A 15,926-nucleotide genomic window follows, 5' to 3' on the forward strand; every position below is an offset into this window, starting at 1 on the left:
AGAAGAGTCTGGAACAGAACTGGGGCAGCTGATGGTTGTGAGGAGCTGCAAAGAGGTCCACCTGAGGAGTGCCCCAGAGAGCAAAGATGGAGTGGAGTGTGGGAGGATCCAGGGTCCACTCGTGAGGTTGAAGGATGCGGCTGAGATTGTCGGCCAGGGAGTTCTGTTCGCCCTGGATATAGACAGCCTTGAGGAAGAGACTGTGGGCCGTGGCCCAGGTCCAGATGCGGATGGCCTCCTGACAGAGGAGGGGAGATCCGGTGCCGCCTTGCTTGTTTATGTAGTACATGGCAACTTGGTTGTCTGTGCACAGGAGAAGAACCTGAGGGTAGAGAAGGTGCTGGAAGGCCTTGAGAGCATAGAACATGGCCCTGAGTTCGAGGAAGTTGATGTGATGTTGACGCTCCTGAGGGGTCCAGAGTCCCTGGGTGCGAAGATCTCCCAGGTGAGCGCCCCATGCATAGGGGGAGGCATCTGTGGTTATGATCATGGAGTGAGGGGGTAGATGAAAGAGTAGACCCCTGGAAAGATTGGAGGAGTTCAACCACCATTGAAGAGATTGCCGAAGAGACGATGTCACAGAAATGGGATGAGAAAGAGAATCGGTGGTCTGTGACCATTGGTTGGCTAGAGTCCACTGAGGTGTCCTGAGGTGGAGTCGCGCCAGAGGAAGTACATGGACCGTTGAGGCCATGTGGCCCAAGAGGATCATCATCTGCCGAGCTGGAATGGAGTGATGAAGGAGCACCTGACGGCAGAGGTGGAGCAGAGTTCGATGGCGGTCGGAGGGGAGAAATGCCCTCATTAGAGTGGTGTCGAGAACTGCTCCAATGAACTGAAGTCGGTGTGTGGGAAGCAGATGCGATTTGGGGTAGTTGATCTCGAAACCCAAGAGATGGAGGAACGAGATGGTGTGATGAGTGGCTTGAAGTACAAGCGGAGACGTAGGTGCTTTCACCAGCTAATCGTCCAAATAGGGGAACATAAGAACATAAGCATTGCCTCTGCTGGGTCAGACCAGGGGTCCATCGTGCCCGGCAGTCCGCTCCCGCGGCGGCCCCCCAGGTCCATGACCTGGAAGTGTTCCCTACCTAACCTAAAATATCCATACCCTATTCGCTCAATGTCCTGTAAGGTAACTCTATCTGTACCCTGTAATCCCCTTCGCTTCCAGGAAGTCATCCAGTCCCTTTTTGAACCCCAGAATTGTACTCTGTCTTATCACCTCTCCGGGAAGCACGTTCCAGGTGTCCACCACCCTCTGAGTGAAGAAGAACTTCCTTGCATTCGTTATGAATCTGTCTCCTCTCAGTTTTTCTGAATGACCTCTTGTTTTAGTTGTCCCTGCTAGTCTAAAGAATCTGTCCCTCTCCACCTTCTCTATGCCCCTCATTATTTTATAAGTCTCTATCATGTCCCCTCTCGGTCTCCGCTTCTCCAGGGTAAAGAGCCCCAGCCTGTCCAACCGTTCGGCATATGAAAGGTTCTCCATACCCTTTATCATCCTCGTTGCCCTCCTCTGGACCCTCTCGAGTATTGCCATGTCCTTCCTGAGGTATGGCGACCAGTATTGGACGCAGTATTCCAGATGTGGGCGCACCATTGCTCGATACAGTGGCAGGATAACTTCCTTCGTTCTGGTAGTGATACCTTTTTTGATAATGCCCAACATTATGTTCGCTTTTTTTGAGGCCGCTGCACATTGCGCCGCCGGCTTCATTGTGTTATCCACCTGAAGGTCGTGAGACCTGAGGAAGGCCGCCACAACAATAAGGCACTTGGTGAACACTCTGGGCGATGATGCGAGGCCAAAGGGTAGCACTTTGTACTGATAGTGATGGTGCTGTATCTGGAACCGTAGGTAGCGACGTGAAGTCGGATGGATTGGAATGTGAGTGTAGGCCTCCTTGAGGTCTAGGGAGCATAGCCAGTCGTGGTGGGAGAGAAGAGGGTAAATCGTGGCTAGGGAGAGCATTCTGAACTTCTCTTTGACTAGACACTTGTTGAGGTCCCTGAGATCGAGGATGGGACGAAGGTCTCCTGTTTTTTGGGGGACCAGGAAGTAGCGGGAGTAGAATCCCTGACCCCTTTGGTCCGGAGGCACCTCTTCGATGGCATTGAGGAGAAGGAGGGATTGGACCTCCCTCAGGAGGAGGGGGGTTTGGGAGGAGTGAGAAGCAGACTCTACGGGAGGATGGTCTGGTGGAAGAGTCTGGAAGTTGAGAGAGTAGCCGTGGCGAATGATGTTGAGGACCCACTGGTCCGAAGTGATGACCTCCCAACGGCTGAGGAAAAGCTGAAGACGTCCTCCGATAGGTTGAGGGAGAGGCAGCGATGGTGGGAGAATGGCTATGCTCTGGAGAAAAGAGTCAAAAGGGTTGAGACGGCTTAGATGAAGGAGGAGGTTTGGCAGGTTGAGTCTGTGGGCGAGCCCGAGTCTGATGTTGGTGGCGAGGACGGCAAGACTGTTGTTGAGGCGGATTGAGAGGTCTGGCCGAGAACCTACACTGGTAAGAAGACTGTTGTCTGTAGGGACGAGCAGGTGGAGTCTTCTTTTTAGGTTTGATCAGAGTGTCCCACCTGGTCTCATGTGCTGAGAGTTTCTGGGTTGTTGAGTCCAGGGACTCTCCGAAGAGTTCATCGCCCAGACAAGGCGCGTTAGCCAGGCGGTCCTGGTGGTTAATGTCTAGGTCAGAGACTCTCAGCCATGCCAAACGGCGCATGGCCACCGCCATGGCAGAGGCGCGAGAGGCCAGCTCAAATGGAGCGAACCATAAATTTCCTGAGTTGGAGGAGGCTGGAAATTTGTTGCTGGAACAGAGGGACCTTACGTTCAGGAAGATATTTCTGTAAGGAGGAGAGCTGTTGCACCAGATGCTTCATGTAGAAGGAGAAGTGGAAGGTGTAGTTGTTGGCTCTATTGGCTAGCATGGAATTTTGGAAAAGGCGCTTACCAAATTTATCCATGGTTTTTCCCTCTCTGCCAGAAGGGGTGGAGGCATATACACTGGAACCCTGAGATTTTTTCAACGTAGATTCCACCAGGAGGGACTCGTGGGGCAATTGAGGTTTGTCAAACTCTGGGATTGGGATAACCCGGTACAAGCTATCCAATTTACGAGGGGCTCCGGGAACAGTGAGGGGAGTCTCCCAGTTCTTATAGAAAGTTTCCCGTAAGATGTCGTGGACGGGCAACTTTAGAAATTCCTTGGGAGGTTGCTCAAAGTCTAGGGCATCGAGGAAAGCCTGAGACTTCTTAGAGTCGGACTCTAAGGGGATGGAAAGAGCTGCTAACATTTCCCTAAGGAATTTAGAGAAAGAGGATTGCTCTGGTTTGGAGGTGGTGTCGGTCATGGAGGGTTCTTCGTCGGTTGACGAAGCGTCCTCTTCGGTATCGTGAGGGGAGTCTTCCCACAAGTCTGGGTCCCTAACGTCGGGGTGCGTACGTTTGGACATCGGCATGGAGGGCTCGGCATGGCGGGTCTTTGAGAGAGATTTGCCTGAGCGCACCGAGGCGGTACCGGGTGAGGAAGACCGATGTCGTTCCTGAGACCGAACAGGGTCGGCAGTAGCACGGGTATGCACCGTAGGTGTTTCGGCCAAGAGCACCGGCATGGAGGTATTAGTCGGTACCGAGGGGGTCGACACCGATGGGACAGTGTGAGGCTCGGACCGGTCCTGTACCGGAAGGTGCGGTGCCAGCAACGCCGGCAACAGTTGTTAGAGTTGTTGTTGCAGCTGCTCCTGTAACTGTGTTTGGAGTATGGCTGCGATGCGGTCATCCAGGGGAGGCACCGGTACCGCTTTTTTCTTCTTTGGTACCATAGGTGCCACTCTACGCTCCGGCGATGAGGAGGCCGATGATGAGGCACTCACCGAGATCGGAGTGGAGCGTTTGCGGGGCCGGTGCGGCGCCGGAATGGCCGGTGTCGCAACCGTGGCAGGAGGGCGCTCGAGGGAAGTGGAAGGCTTCTTAGCCGGCTTACCTGGGCCCAACGACCCCGAGGAAGGGTCCGGTGGTGTCGACGTCGTCGGTGCCGACTTTTGGGGTGCCGTCGACGTCGTGGCAGGTTCCATGGCAGTTCCGGTACCAAACAAAATATTTTGCTGGATCTGCCTATTTTTCAAAGTGCGCTTTTTAAGCGTAGCACAGCGGGTGCAGGTGTCAGCCCGATGCTCTGGACCCAGGCACTGGAGGCACCAATTGTGCGGGTCTGTGAGAGAGATCGGGCGTGCACACCGCTGGCACTTCTTAAAACCCGGTTGAGGGGGCATGAAGGGAAACACAGCCTCCGCAAAATCAAAGCCGGAGGCCTGTATGGTGACAACAGGCCCCGCCGGGGCCGGCTCGAAAAAATAAAGAAAACTCGACGAGTTTTTTTTTTGTTTTTTTTTAAGGAAAAATAAAGTAATCCAAAGGGAAAAAAAGAAGAAATTCGGAAAAAATACGCGAGCGGGAAGGCAAACTAATGATTTCAACGGCCGTTGAAAAAAACATGCGACTTCTTCGCTCCGCGGAAACGAAGAAACTGGGGACCACGCACTCCTCCGTCGGGCGGGAAGGCACTCGCGCATGCGCGGTGCGGCCAACTAGAACTTTCTAGTTAAAAAGGTCCGTACCAGGGCTCCGTCGGTGACGTCACCCATACGTTAAGAATATGCTGCCTGCTTGTCCTGGGATAAATACCTGTATGTAATACATAAACTACCGTATTTGCCGGCGTATAAGACGACTTTTTAGTACCTTAAAATCCTCCCCAAAGTCGGGGGTCGTCTTATACGCCGGGTACAGTTTACATGCCCTTACTTGCGGGGCTGGATGTACTCAGTCGCGCGGCTCTCCTTCTCCTTACCTGCCATGCCTGCAGCACAGAGCCGAACGGAAGTCTTCCCGACGTCAGCGCTGACGTCGGAGGGGAGGGAGGGCTTAAACAAAGCTTAAACAAAGCCCTCCCTCCCTCAGACGTCAGCGCTGACGTCGGGAAGACTTCCGTTCGGCTCTGTGCTGCAGGCATGGCAGGTAAGGAGAAGGAGAGTAGCCTCGCGGTACCAAGAGAGAGGGGCAGCCGCCCCGCCCCGGTTGCAGCACAGCCGGCCAGGTCCCCTTACTTTTGTGGCACTTCCCCGACCGACCGATAACAGCCCGGGTCCGACAATCCTCCCTGCCCTGTAGCCGCGAATCTAAATTACCTTCTTACAGCAGCTGTAAGAAGGTAATTTAGATTCGCGGTTAAGGGCAGGGAAGTTTGTCGGACCCGGGCTGTTGTCGGTCGGTCGGGGAAGTGCCACAAAAGTAAGGGGACCTGGCTGGCTGTGCTGCACCCGGGGCGGTAGAGAAGGAGGGGGGGGAGAAGGACGCTGAAATGCCATGGTGAAGACAGGAGGGGGGGGGGAAGGACTCTGAAAGCACTTGAAGACAGAGGAGGGAGAAGAACGCTGAAAGCACATGGGGGAATACAAAGGGGTGGAGAAGGAAGAAGGGGTCGTCTTATACGGCGAGTATAACACAAAACTCTATTTTTTAACTAAAAGTTGGGGGGTCGTCTTATACGCCCAGTCGTCCTATACGCCGGCAAATACGGTACTTTAATTGTAACCACAGAAAGGCAGCACATCAAATCCTATCTTCCTTCCTCATACCCCAGATCCAACAACTTTTCTCTTCTTTCCTTTTTCTTTCTCCTCTTCCCCCAGGTCCATTATCTCTCTTTCTTTCCTGGGGTCTGTTATCTCTTTCTCTCTCTCCCCCTCCTCCTTCACACTGGTCAGTAGGGTTGTCCAGAAAAACATAAAGTTGGAAAAACTGTGTGAATTAAGTTTTCCCATGAATTTGATTGTGCTTGTTCAGAAAATAATTAAAAAAATTTTTTTAAAGCTTATCCTAGGCTCTATGTAAATGGAAGAGATACCCATTCTCTCCCGATGCCATGCCACAGCCTCCCCCCTCCCCCCCCCCGACACCCTCTCCCCCTTACCTTGATTTAGATGGCTGACCAGAGGGATGCCTACTCCCTCCGGCCAGCTGGCCCGCCTCTTCAAAATGGGCCTTCCCCTCCTCAGTGTATCCTGGGATGCACCAGGGAGGGGCCTGAGGCTCTAATTGGCCCAGGTTATTTAAGGTCCCTTCCATAGGATGAAACGTTGTTCCAGGAGTTTTTGCTGCTTAGTGACAAAATTTGTGCTGTGCAATAATTATATATATTAAGCTTCTGTGTTACAGTGCAAAGGACTGAGCCTTTAGGGTTTCATCAGGTATAGAATCTTCAAAGGGAATAGTTTTATGCATGCATTGAACCTTACTCATATGCCAGGGTATGTCTGACATGATCCCAAGATCTTCAACTTACTGCTAGTAATCTTCTTTTTTATTATTATAATTATTTTTTTTATCATTTTTATTATCATTTCCAAATTTAATAGCATTTATCATGCATTAGGAAACAAAATTCAATTTCATTAAAGTAAAATTTAACATAAGTTTTGTATCATAATTTCAAGCAATTGAATTTCCTATAAGCTCCCTATAAAAGAAGAGGAAATCTTAAGGAAAAGAGGCATTATTATAAAGCTATGTTTCTTCATTCAACTCCCTCCTATCAGCATTTGGGACTGAATTGGCTGTTTATTTTCAAGAAAAGCCTTGAGTTCTTTTGAGTCATAGAATAGGTATCTAATAGATTCAAAAAGGAAAACATAAAAAGAAATGTGCACCAAGGGATAATACCTGGGGACAAGGCAATAAAAATTGCTTCCTTTTCTCCTGTGTATCTACACAGACATCAGGAAATATTCATACCTTCCCATCTAGAAACAACTCATCCTGATCACAAAAAAAAAGCTTTATCACTCAGTCCTTATCAGACTCAGGGGAAGATTCTCAAAACTTTAACACCGTTGCTAAACTGTTTCCCGACGGTTTAGCCTGTACGCATTTTAGCGGTGGATTATCAAAACAGATTATCTCTGTTAAATGCGAGCTTTCTAGCAGTCTCCGACAATGACATGCAAATGGGCTCTTCTACAATGAAAAGAGCCCTCCGGTGGATTTTTAAAAAATGCCGAGCCATTTTCTAAAAGCGGCATCGGCTTTTTGCGACAAAAATGAGAGATTGGTCCAGGGGTGCCGGTCAGTGTCAGAGAATGCTAGAAAGCCTGTGTTGTAATGCAGTGGGAGAGATGCCCATTCTCTCTCCCACTGCATCAAAATACCCCTCCCCTGCAGTATGAGAAGTGCCCATTCTCCCCACTGCCAAGACACCTGCCGCCGCTCAGCCATATGCACCGCTCGCAGCAGAAGAGATGCACTCTCCCTCCTGCCAAGTGAACTCCCCCGCCTCTAATGCCCCCTCCCCCTTATCTCAACATAGATGTATGGAGGGCGCTGACTCCCTCTTCCTAGCTGGCCTGCCTATGTTGTCTAAAATGGGACTTCCCCTCCCTGGTGCATCTTGGGATGCACCGGGGAGGGGCCTGAGGCTCTGATTGGCACAAGTTGTATAAGGCCCCTCCCATGTGAGGGGCCTTATACAACCTGGGCCAATCAGAGCCTCAGGCACCTCCCCGGATGCACAGTGAAGGGGCCTAAGGCTATGATTGATCCATAGGAGGGGCCTTAAGCCCCTCCACAGTGCATCCGTGAAGGGGCCTGAGGCTCTGATTGGTCTAAGTTGTATAAGGCCACTCCCTTATATAATCTGTGCCATTCGGAGCCTCAGGCTCCTCCCCGGTGCATCCCAAGATGCACTGGGAGGGGAAGTCCCACTTTAGATGACAAAGGCAGGCCAGCTAGGAGGAGGGAGTCCGCGCTCTCCGTGCATCTATGTTGAAGTAAGGGGGAGGGGGCACTGGAGATGGGGGGAGGTTACTTGGCAGCGGTGAGAGTGAGCATCTCACTGTGGGCGGTGCGCACGGCTGAGTGGCAGCAGGTGTCTTGGCAGCTGGGGAGAGTGAGCATCTCTCCCGCTGCTGTGTTTTTGGAGGTTCTTTAATGTGTTTTTTCTGCCCATGTGCCCATCGCTATGACCAGCGATAGGCACATGCAAATTTAGCGAATCTTCACTGCTGTCTGCCATCTTCATCTGCATGTGCAATGTTTTGAAAATGTCTCACTTTTTTCAGTTTTCTATCAAAATGGCTGTGTTAAATTCAAGTTATCCATAGATAACTCTTGTCTCAAGATTTGCCGCTTCTTCCCAGGCAAATAATATGTTCAGGAAACAGAAGGAAGTGCTTCCTTAGGTACCCCCAAATTCTCTATCAGATATTTCATAAATGTTTCTATAGGAGCACTCTTTTTTAACTAAGGAAAGTTCACCAAATGGAGGTTCAACCTGTGTGTGTAGTTTTCCAACTTTTCCACTTTATTCTTAAGTCCCACATATCCTTGTCCAAACACTAAGGAGTTAGATTTAAATATGTTTAGGTCTTGTTGCATTTCCTCAACTTTTTGTTCCAGTTCAAAATTCTTTGCCTCCTGGGTAACTAGGTGCGTTTTACAATCTTGTAAGGAAACATCCACTGAAACTTTATTTCCTAAGAAAATTTTTTCCAAATGAGGAACTTCATCCCAGATATATTCATCCGTAACATGGGTAGGTTTAATCATAGGGGAGAGAGAGAGGGCTCACCATCCTTCTGTTGGTTCTTCAATTCCTCTTCTGAGGAATCCGGTAGTAATTGTCTACCTAATTCTCCCAGAAGCTCCAGCTGTCCCAGGAGATGGTTCCGGACATTCTCTGGTAACGGCATTCCTTCCCCCAACAGCTCCCTTCAGACTCTGGTTGTCCCCTCCGTATGATGTTTCACTAGCCACTAGGCGTGCCTGCTTTACACGGCTCCATCAATTACTCTGGGAGCTTCCCCATGCCTGGATCTGAGGACGGAAGTCTCTCCTCCAGGCTGAGAGAAGCATTCAGCACTGGTAATGCCATCTCACTGCCAGCATCGGTTCCGGGGGGAAATACTAACCGGACCACAAACCTCTTGATGGACAAGACAGGAAGAGTAGAGGACTCCTAAGGAAAGTCCTTACTTTCCCTTTTCTTTTACCCATAATAAAAGTAAGTTAACAGGAGAAATTAACAGATGGGGGGGATATTATTGGGGGAAGGCAACCTAGAAAGAGACTTGGGGGTTATGGTGGATAAAACAATGAAACCGGCGGCACAATGCGCTGCGGCCTCAAAAAAAGTGAACAGAATGGTATCGTTACCAGAAGCAAGGAGGTTATCCTCCCGCTGTATAGGGCGATGGTGCGACCGCATCTGGAGTACTGCGTTCAATACTGGTCGCTGTACCTTAAGAAGGATATGGCAGTACTTGAGAGGGTCCAGCGAAGAGCAACAAAAATGATAAAGGGCATGGAGAACCTTTTGTATGCTGAGAGACTGGACAGGCTGGGGCTCTTTTCCCTGGAGAAGCGGAGGCTTAGAAGGGATATGATAGAAACTTACAAGATCATGAAGGGTGTAGAGAAGTAGAGAGAGACAGATTCTTCAGACTGGCAGGGGCAACAAAAACTACAGGGCATTCAGAAAAATTGAAGGGAGACAGATTCAGATCAAATGCCAGGAAGTTCTTCTTCACTCAGAGGGTGGTGGACACCTGGAATGCACTTCCGGAGGAGGTCGTAAAGCAGAGCACGATTTTGGGTTTCAAAATGGGACTGGACAAATTTCTGAAGGAAAAGGGGATTGAAGGGTACAATTAGAGGGGTACTATACAGTACAAATGCTTTAGAGTAATAGATCACTTACAGGTCATCGACCTGGGGGGGGCCGCCGCGGGGAGCGGACTGCTGGGCATGATGGACCTATGGTCTGACTCAGTGGAGGCAATGCTTATGTTCTTATAGCCCAATTCAGCACGTCCGTCTAGTACGCCATCTTGATTTCCCTTTCACTGCTAGTAATCTTCTTAATTCTTGCACTGTGCCAAACAGAGCCTTCTTCCCGAACATACAGTATAGGGGATAATTTGCTTTTTGTAATATTTCCATGCTGATGTATTTCTAAATGTTTTTTGTATTGCTGTCTGTATGCAGTCTCTTCCTTTGTAAACCACTCTGAAATGTTTGTGCTAGTGCGGTATATAAGAATAAAGTTATCATCATCAGCATCAAGATGTGCTTGGTAGGTATTTTTAATTTATACAGTGGTACCCGATAGAACTGGATCGATTTCTGCATTTTCCTATTACTTCTGCTGTGGAGAGCCTGAGTCCCCCTTCATTCTTCTAATGTACAACCTGTGCAGCACCTGAGCCCCCTGCAGCCTACTGCTGTACAAGCTGTGCAGACCCCTGCGGCCTTCTGCTGTACAACCCGTGCAATGCCTGTGCCCCCTGTGGCCTTCTGCTGTACAACCTGTGCAGCGCCAGAGCCCCCTGTGGCCGTCTGTTGTACAACCTCTGCAGGGTCTGAGCCCTCTGTGGCCTTCTGTTGTACAATCTGTGCAGGGTCTGAGCCCTCTGCGGCCAATCTGTGCAGGGCCTGAGCCCCCAGTGGCCTTGTGCTCTGAAATAAGTATAGCAACAGAGCCCGAGGTCTCCTGCTGTGTACACAAAGGAATTCAGCCAATAGGATTTCCTTTTTTTGAGCATCCAGGCTTCATTTATATTAATGGGATCAGATTGCAAGGAAAACCATTCAGCTTGAGGAAAGGCTCAACATCTAACACTTATGCATATGAGCTCAATGCAGTCTTTTGCAGCGTCAGAACAACACTGGCTGTTGTGAGGAGCTGAGGCTAGAAAATTAGTACCGGGACTCAGCTTCCAAGAGTTTCTGGTAAAGAATAAAATATAGTGATTTGGCTCCTGGGAGCTGCTGCTGTTCAAGCAATAAGACGCGACGAGCCTATGTTGTAATTACACGCTCTTAGAAGTATTGTTATAGCACAGAGCCTGATGTGTGCCTAACTGCACTTCAAGACAGTTCTAAGTATATTATTATTACAATTAGAAAGCTGATGACTGGAATAAAGGAATACATAAAACCAAAACCAATATTTTCTTACTGTGTAAAACAACAGATAGGTGCTGCATGTTAACTGTGTTACTTCTTGGAGCGATATATGGTAGTTTTATACCTAGACTCCAGTTAACCAGCCAGATACAGGTGCCATCCCAATCCCAATCCAACTGCCCAACTAGGTCTGGGAAACAGGAGTTTCCCCCACTGACCATTCAGGAGTAGACAGGGCTGATTTAACCTATGGACCAGGCTAGGCTCTGGCCCAGGGAGTCAAATGTCCAGGACCGTGACATCACTGGCCCATGAGTTAAGCTACCCTGCATCTTCAACACTTCCCTTCTCTTTCTTGTTGCAGTTTTCTGGTTCAGAACAGAACTTCTCTCCTCTTCCCTCTTCTAACGCTGCTGCCCTGTCCCGGCAGGGTGTGGCTTCATATTCCAGCTGCCAAAATGGGGTGGGGGGGGGGGGAGGGCCAGTGTCAGCATCAGAGGAGGGAAGTACAGCACTTCAGTCCTCTCCCCCCTGATACTACTGCTTGACACTGATGCTGGCCTATGAAGCCGCATCCTTTCAGGACCAGGCAGCAGAATCAGAGAAGGGAGGAGAGAACTGGCTGGGAGAGAAGGAGGGGCAGAGTATGAACTAGTGCTGTAATCTCTTGCGTGGGCCCTGGAAACAGTAGATTCTGCAGGTCATCCGTACACTATGGCCCCAACACTTCCCCACTGCCCACACAGGAACCCAGGGAATCAGCATTTCCCTGCTACTCAAAATCACATCCAAGGATGCTCAAAACAGGTGCTAGAAGGTTGATCTCAATCTGAGTCACAGCTGCATTACAAGACACTGCCTCTGAAACACAACCACTATATCTGCCCACTTAGTTTTGACACTGCTGTTGAGAGACCTTTCCACCTTTGAGACTGCAGTCTCCTTTTTATAAATTGATAAGCAGAACTTGCTATTCTCCCCTCACACACTGTCTCTTCAGCAGCAAATAGACTACAGCACTGTCTGCGAGAGGAGGCAAAAGGGCCACGAAGACGCAACATGGAGTTGCCATAGCAACCAAGCTGAGGCAGGTTATCATAGCAACAGCAGTCAGACGCATGCAAAAAGCAAAACTGCACAATTAAAGAGGTGGGGATTATTGAAAGAGAACGTGTCTATAAATGAGGCATCGCTCCAGAGATCACCAATAATGTCCTCCCATCTTTAGAGGGCAGCAGGCCAACTGCCGCCCCAGGAAATCATTGATCAAACCATCTTTACCTGGCATCTGCTTCACTGTAAAACTCTCTGGCCACGATGTCTTCAAACAGCTCCCCACCAGTGACCCTGCAATCAGAGCCAGAAGAGAGAAGAGCGTTAAAGGGACATTATAAGACAAAATCACAAGCACATCCCACACACCGCCCACCACAAATATGAATAGGATAATCTAATCTGATTTGCAAAAAGTGCTTTCAACTTAATTCATCTATCTAAAAACAAAAGCAACAATCGACCCTTTATATTATTTTATGAATATAGAACTGGAGAAGCTGAGGCGGCCTGCTGGAAATGGCACATCCCCCTTGAGGTGGAAGTACATAGAGTGTAGAACAGATCAGCAGCTATCACATTTCATAGCACAAAATACTATGGTGTGTGGGGAAAGAAGTCTCAGACCAGCTGTTTAAAGAAAAAAAAATTAAAAATTTAAAAAAAATTAAGTCCTACAAGTTCAGCAACAGACTAGTGTTGGGTCTTAGACTATGGTGGGGCACAGACATGTTCATAAAAATGAGGCTAGATCAGGGGTGAGCAACTCCGGTCCTTGAGGGCCGGAATCCAGTAGGGTTTTCAGGATTTTCCCAATGAATATGCATTGAAAGCAATGCATGCAAATAGATCTCATGCATATTCATTGGGGAAATAAGAACATAAGAATTGCCGCTGCTGGGTCAGACCAGTGGTCCATCATGCCCAGCAATCTGCTCACTCGGCAACCTTCTGGTCAAAGACCAGTGCCCTGACTGAGACTATCCCTATCAGGGTACGTCCTTGTTCAGCAGGAACTCATTTAACTTTGTCTTGAATCCCTGGAGGGTGTTTTCGCCTATGACAGACTCCGGAAGAGCATTCCAGTTTTCCACCACTCTCTGGCTGAAGAAGAACTTCTTTATGTTTGTACGGAATCTATACCCCTTCAATTTTAGAGATTGCCCTCTTGTTCTCCCCACCTTGGAGAGGGTGAACAATCTGTCTTTATCTATTAAGTCTATCCCCTTCAGTACCTTGAATGTTTCGATCATGTCCCCTCTCAATCTCCTCTGTTCGAGAGAGAAGAGGCCCAGTTTCTTTAATCTTTCGCTGTACGGCAGCTCCTCCAAACCCCTAACCATCTTAATCGCTCTTCTCTGGACCCTTTCAAGTACTACTGTGACCTTCTTCATGTACGGCGACCAGTGCTGCACGCAGTACTCCAGGTGAGGGCGCACCATGGCCCGGTACAGCGGCATGATAACCTTCTCCGATCTGTTCGTGATCCCCTTCTTTATCATTCCTAGCATTCTGTTTACCCTTTTCGCCGCCACCACCTCACATTGTATGGATGGCTTCATCGACTTGTCGATCAGAACGCCCAAGTCCCTTTCCTGGGCGGTCTCTCCAAGTACTGCCCCAGACATCCTGTATACGTGTATGAGATTTTTGTTACCGACATGCATCACTTTACACTTATCCACATTGAACCTCATCTGCCATGTCGATGCCCATTCCCCAAGCTTGATTATGTCACGTTGCAGATCTTCACAATCCTCCTGCATCTTCACTACTCTGAATAACTTCTTATCGTCTGCAAATTTAATCACCTCGCTCGTCGTTCCTATGTCCAGATCATTTATAAAGATGTTGAAGAGCACGGGTCCAAGCACCGAGCCCTGTGGTACCCCACTGGTGATGCTTTTCCAGTCCGAGTATTGTCCATTCACTCCCACTCTCTGTTTCCTATGCTCCAGCCAGTTTTTTATCCATATGAGTATTTCACCCTTGATTCCATGGCTCGCAATTTTCCGAAGTAGTCGTTCATATGGAACCCAAATGGATTCCGGCCCTCGACGACCAGAGTTGCCCACCACTGGGCTAGATTTATCAGGGAGGGGAGGGAGGGTGACCCCCTTATGATTTAGTACTAATGTTAAAGATCTCTAATTCTCAATTAGGACAACTATCCAGAGAAAGCTGCCAGGGTCCATTTCAGGAACACTGCCTATAATTGGTTTGCTTCCTTTCTACATAATAGATCTTGCAAACTTTATTTTAGCTCCGGAATACTAAATGGAGCAAATGTTTTTCACAGCACATTATAATTGAAATTATGCCTCTGGTAAATATTCGCCGGCACGAGCAGTATAGAAACATAGAAAGATGACGGCAGAAAAGGGCTACAGCCCACCAAGTCTGCCCACTCTACTGACCCACCCCATTAAGTCTGAGTGCTAATGACCCAGCTCCTTAACTTGACCCTCGCAGGGATCCCACGTGGATGTCCCATTTATTCTTAAAGTCGAGCACGCTGGTGGCTCTGATCACCTGCTCCGGAAGTTTGTTCCACTGATCCACCACCCTTTCTGTGAAGAAATACTTCCTGGTGTCACCACCAAATTTCCCTCCTCTGAGTTTGAGCGGGTGCCCCCTTGTGACCGAGGATCCCTTGGGAAAGAATATGTCATTTTCCACCTCGACACGACCTGTGACGTACTTAAATGTCTCTATCATGTCACCCCTTTCCCTGCGCTCTTCTAGAGTATAGAGCTGCAATTTGCCCAGTCTTTCTTCGTATGAGAGACCCTTGAGTCCGGAGACCATCCTAGTGGCCATCCGCTGGACTGACTCAGCTCGACGCACATCTTTACGGTAATGTGGCCTCCAGAATTGCACACAGTATTCCAGATGAGGTCTCACCATGGTTCTGTAAAGTGGCATTATGACTTCAGGTTTGCGGCTAACGAAGCTTCTATTGATACATCCCATCATTTGCCTTGCCTTGGATGAGGCCTTCTCTACCTGTTTGGCAGCCTTCATGTCTGCACTGATGATTACTCCCAAGTCCCGTTCTTCTGAAGTCCTAGCTAGTGTTTCTCCATTCAAGGTGTATGTTCTGCATGGATTTCTGCTGCCGAGATGCATGGCCTTACACTTCTTAGCATTGAAGCCCAGCTGCCATATCGAGGACCAGTTTTCCAACGTGATCAGATCATGCGTCATGCTATCCTTGAGATTGCTTTCGCTTACTGTATTACACAGTTTGCCATCGTCGGCAAACAGTGCTACTTTACCCTGAAGCCCTCGGGTCAAGTCCCTTATGAATATGTTGAAAAGGGATGGTCCCAGGACTGAGCCTTGCTCTTCCACTTGCTCCTCGTGCTGCCCTTGACTCCTTCTGACGTCACATCCTGGTCCCATGACAGGAAGTAACATCAAAAGGGAGCAGAGGCTGGCACAAGCAGCAGGTGGAAGATGATGCTTGCACTGGCAAACATTTACAGAGGTATGCTAGAGGGCGGAGAGGCGCCAGCAGTGACAAGACTCTTACATACACGTCATCTATTCTAGAGTATATTTTTTTTTATGAATTATTCCTTATGAAGGGAATTTTAAAAATAAATTCTGAAATCTCTCACGGCACACCACTGTGCTACAACACACAGTTTACAAGATGCTGAAATATATCTTTCTTGGTAGCCACTATTACTTCCATGTCTCCTCTTCAGCCTCTCTCCTGCAGTGTTCTATAGGGCTCTGTGCTTGTACCTTTGCCTGAGGTGCCTGAGCTAATCAGGGCCTTAGGCCCCTTCCTGTGCATCACATGATGCACAGGGGCAGAGTCTAAGGCCTGCATTGCTGACGCAGACGGCGGATGAGCAGGAGTGACTGAGCACCCCTTCTGCTCCCTACTTAAAGGTACGGG

The 15,926-nt window shown here is 49.0% G+C and overlaps 1 protein-coding gene across 19 annotated transcripts in view; it reads right to left on the reverse strand.

Moving 5' to 3' along the window:
• The window catches only part of CAMK2G (calcium/calmodulin dependent protein kinase II gamma), a 543,897-nt gene that overhangs the window by 264,406 nt on the left and 263,565 nt on the right, over positions 1 to 15,926 (reverse strand). For all 19 annotated transcript variants that reach the window (XM_033940484.1, XM_033940503.1, XM_033940486.1 and 16 more), the window contains one exon: positions 12,245 to 12,310. In XM_033940484.1, the coding sequence (XP_033796375.1) occupies positions 12,245 to 12,310 (66 nt within the window). The remainder of the gene's footprint in view (positions 1 to 12,244; positions 12,311 to 15,926) is intronic.

Source organism: Geotrypetes seraphini, chromosome 4, assembly GCF_902459505.1.
Source record: "Geotrypetes seraphini chromosome 4, aGeoSer1.1, whole genome shotgun sequence".
In the NCBI taxonomy this organism is placed as follows: Eukaryota; Metazoa; Chordata; class Amphibia; order Gymnophiona; family Dermophiidae; genus Geotrypetes; species Geotrypetes seraphini.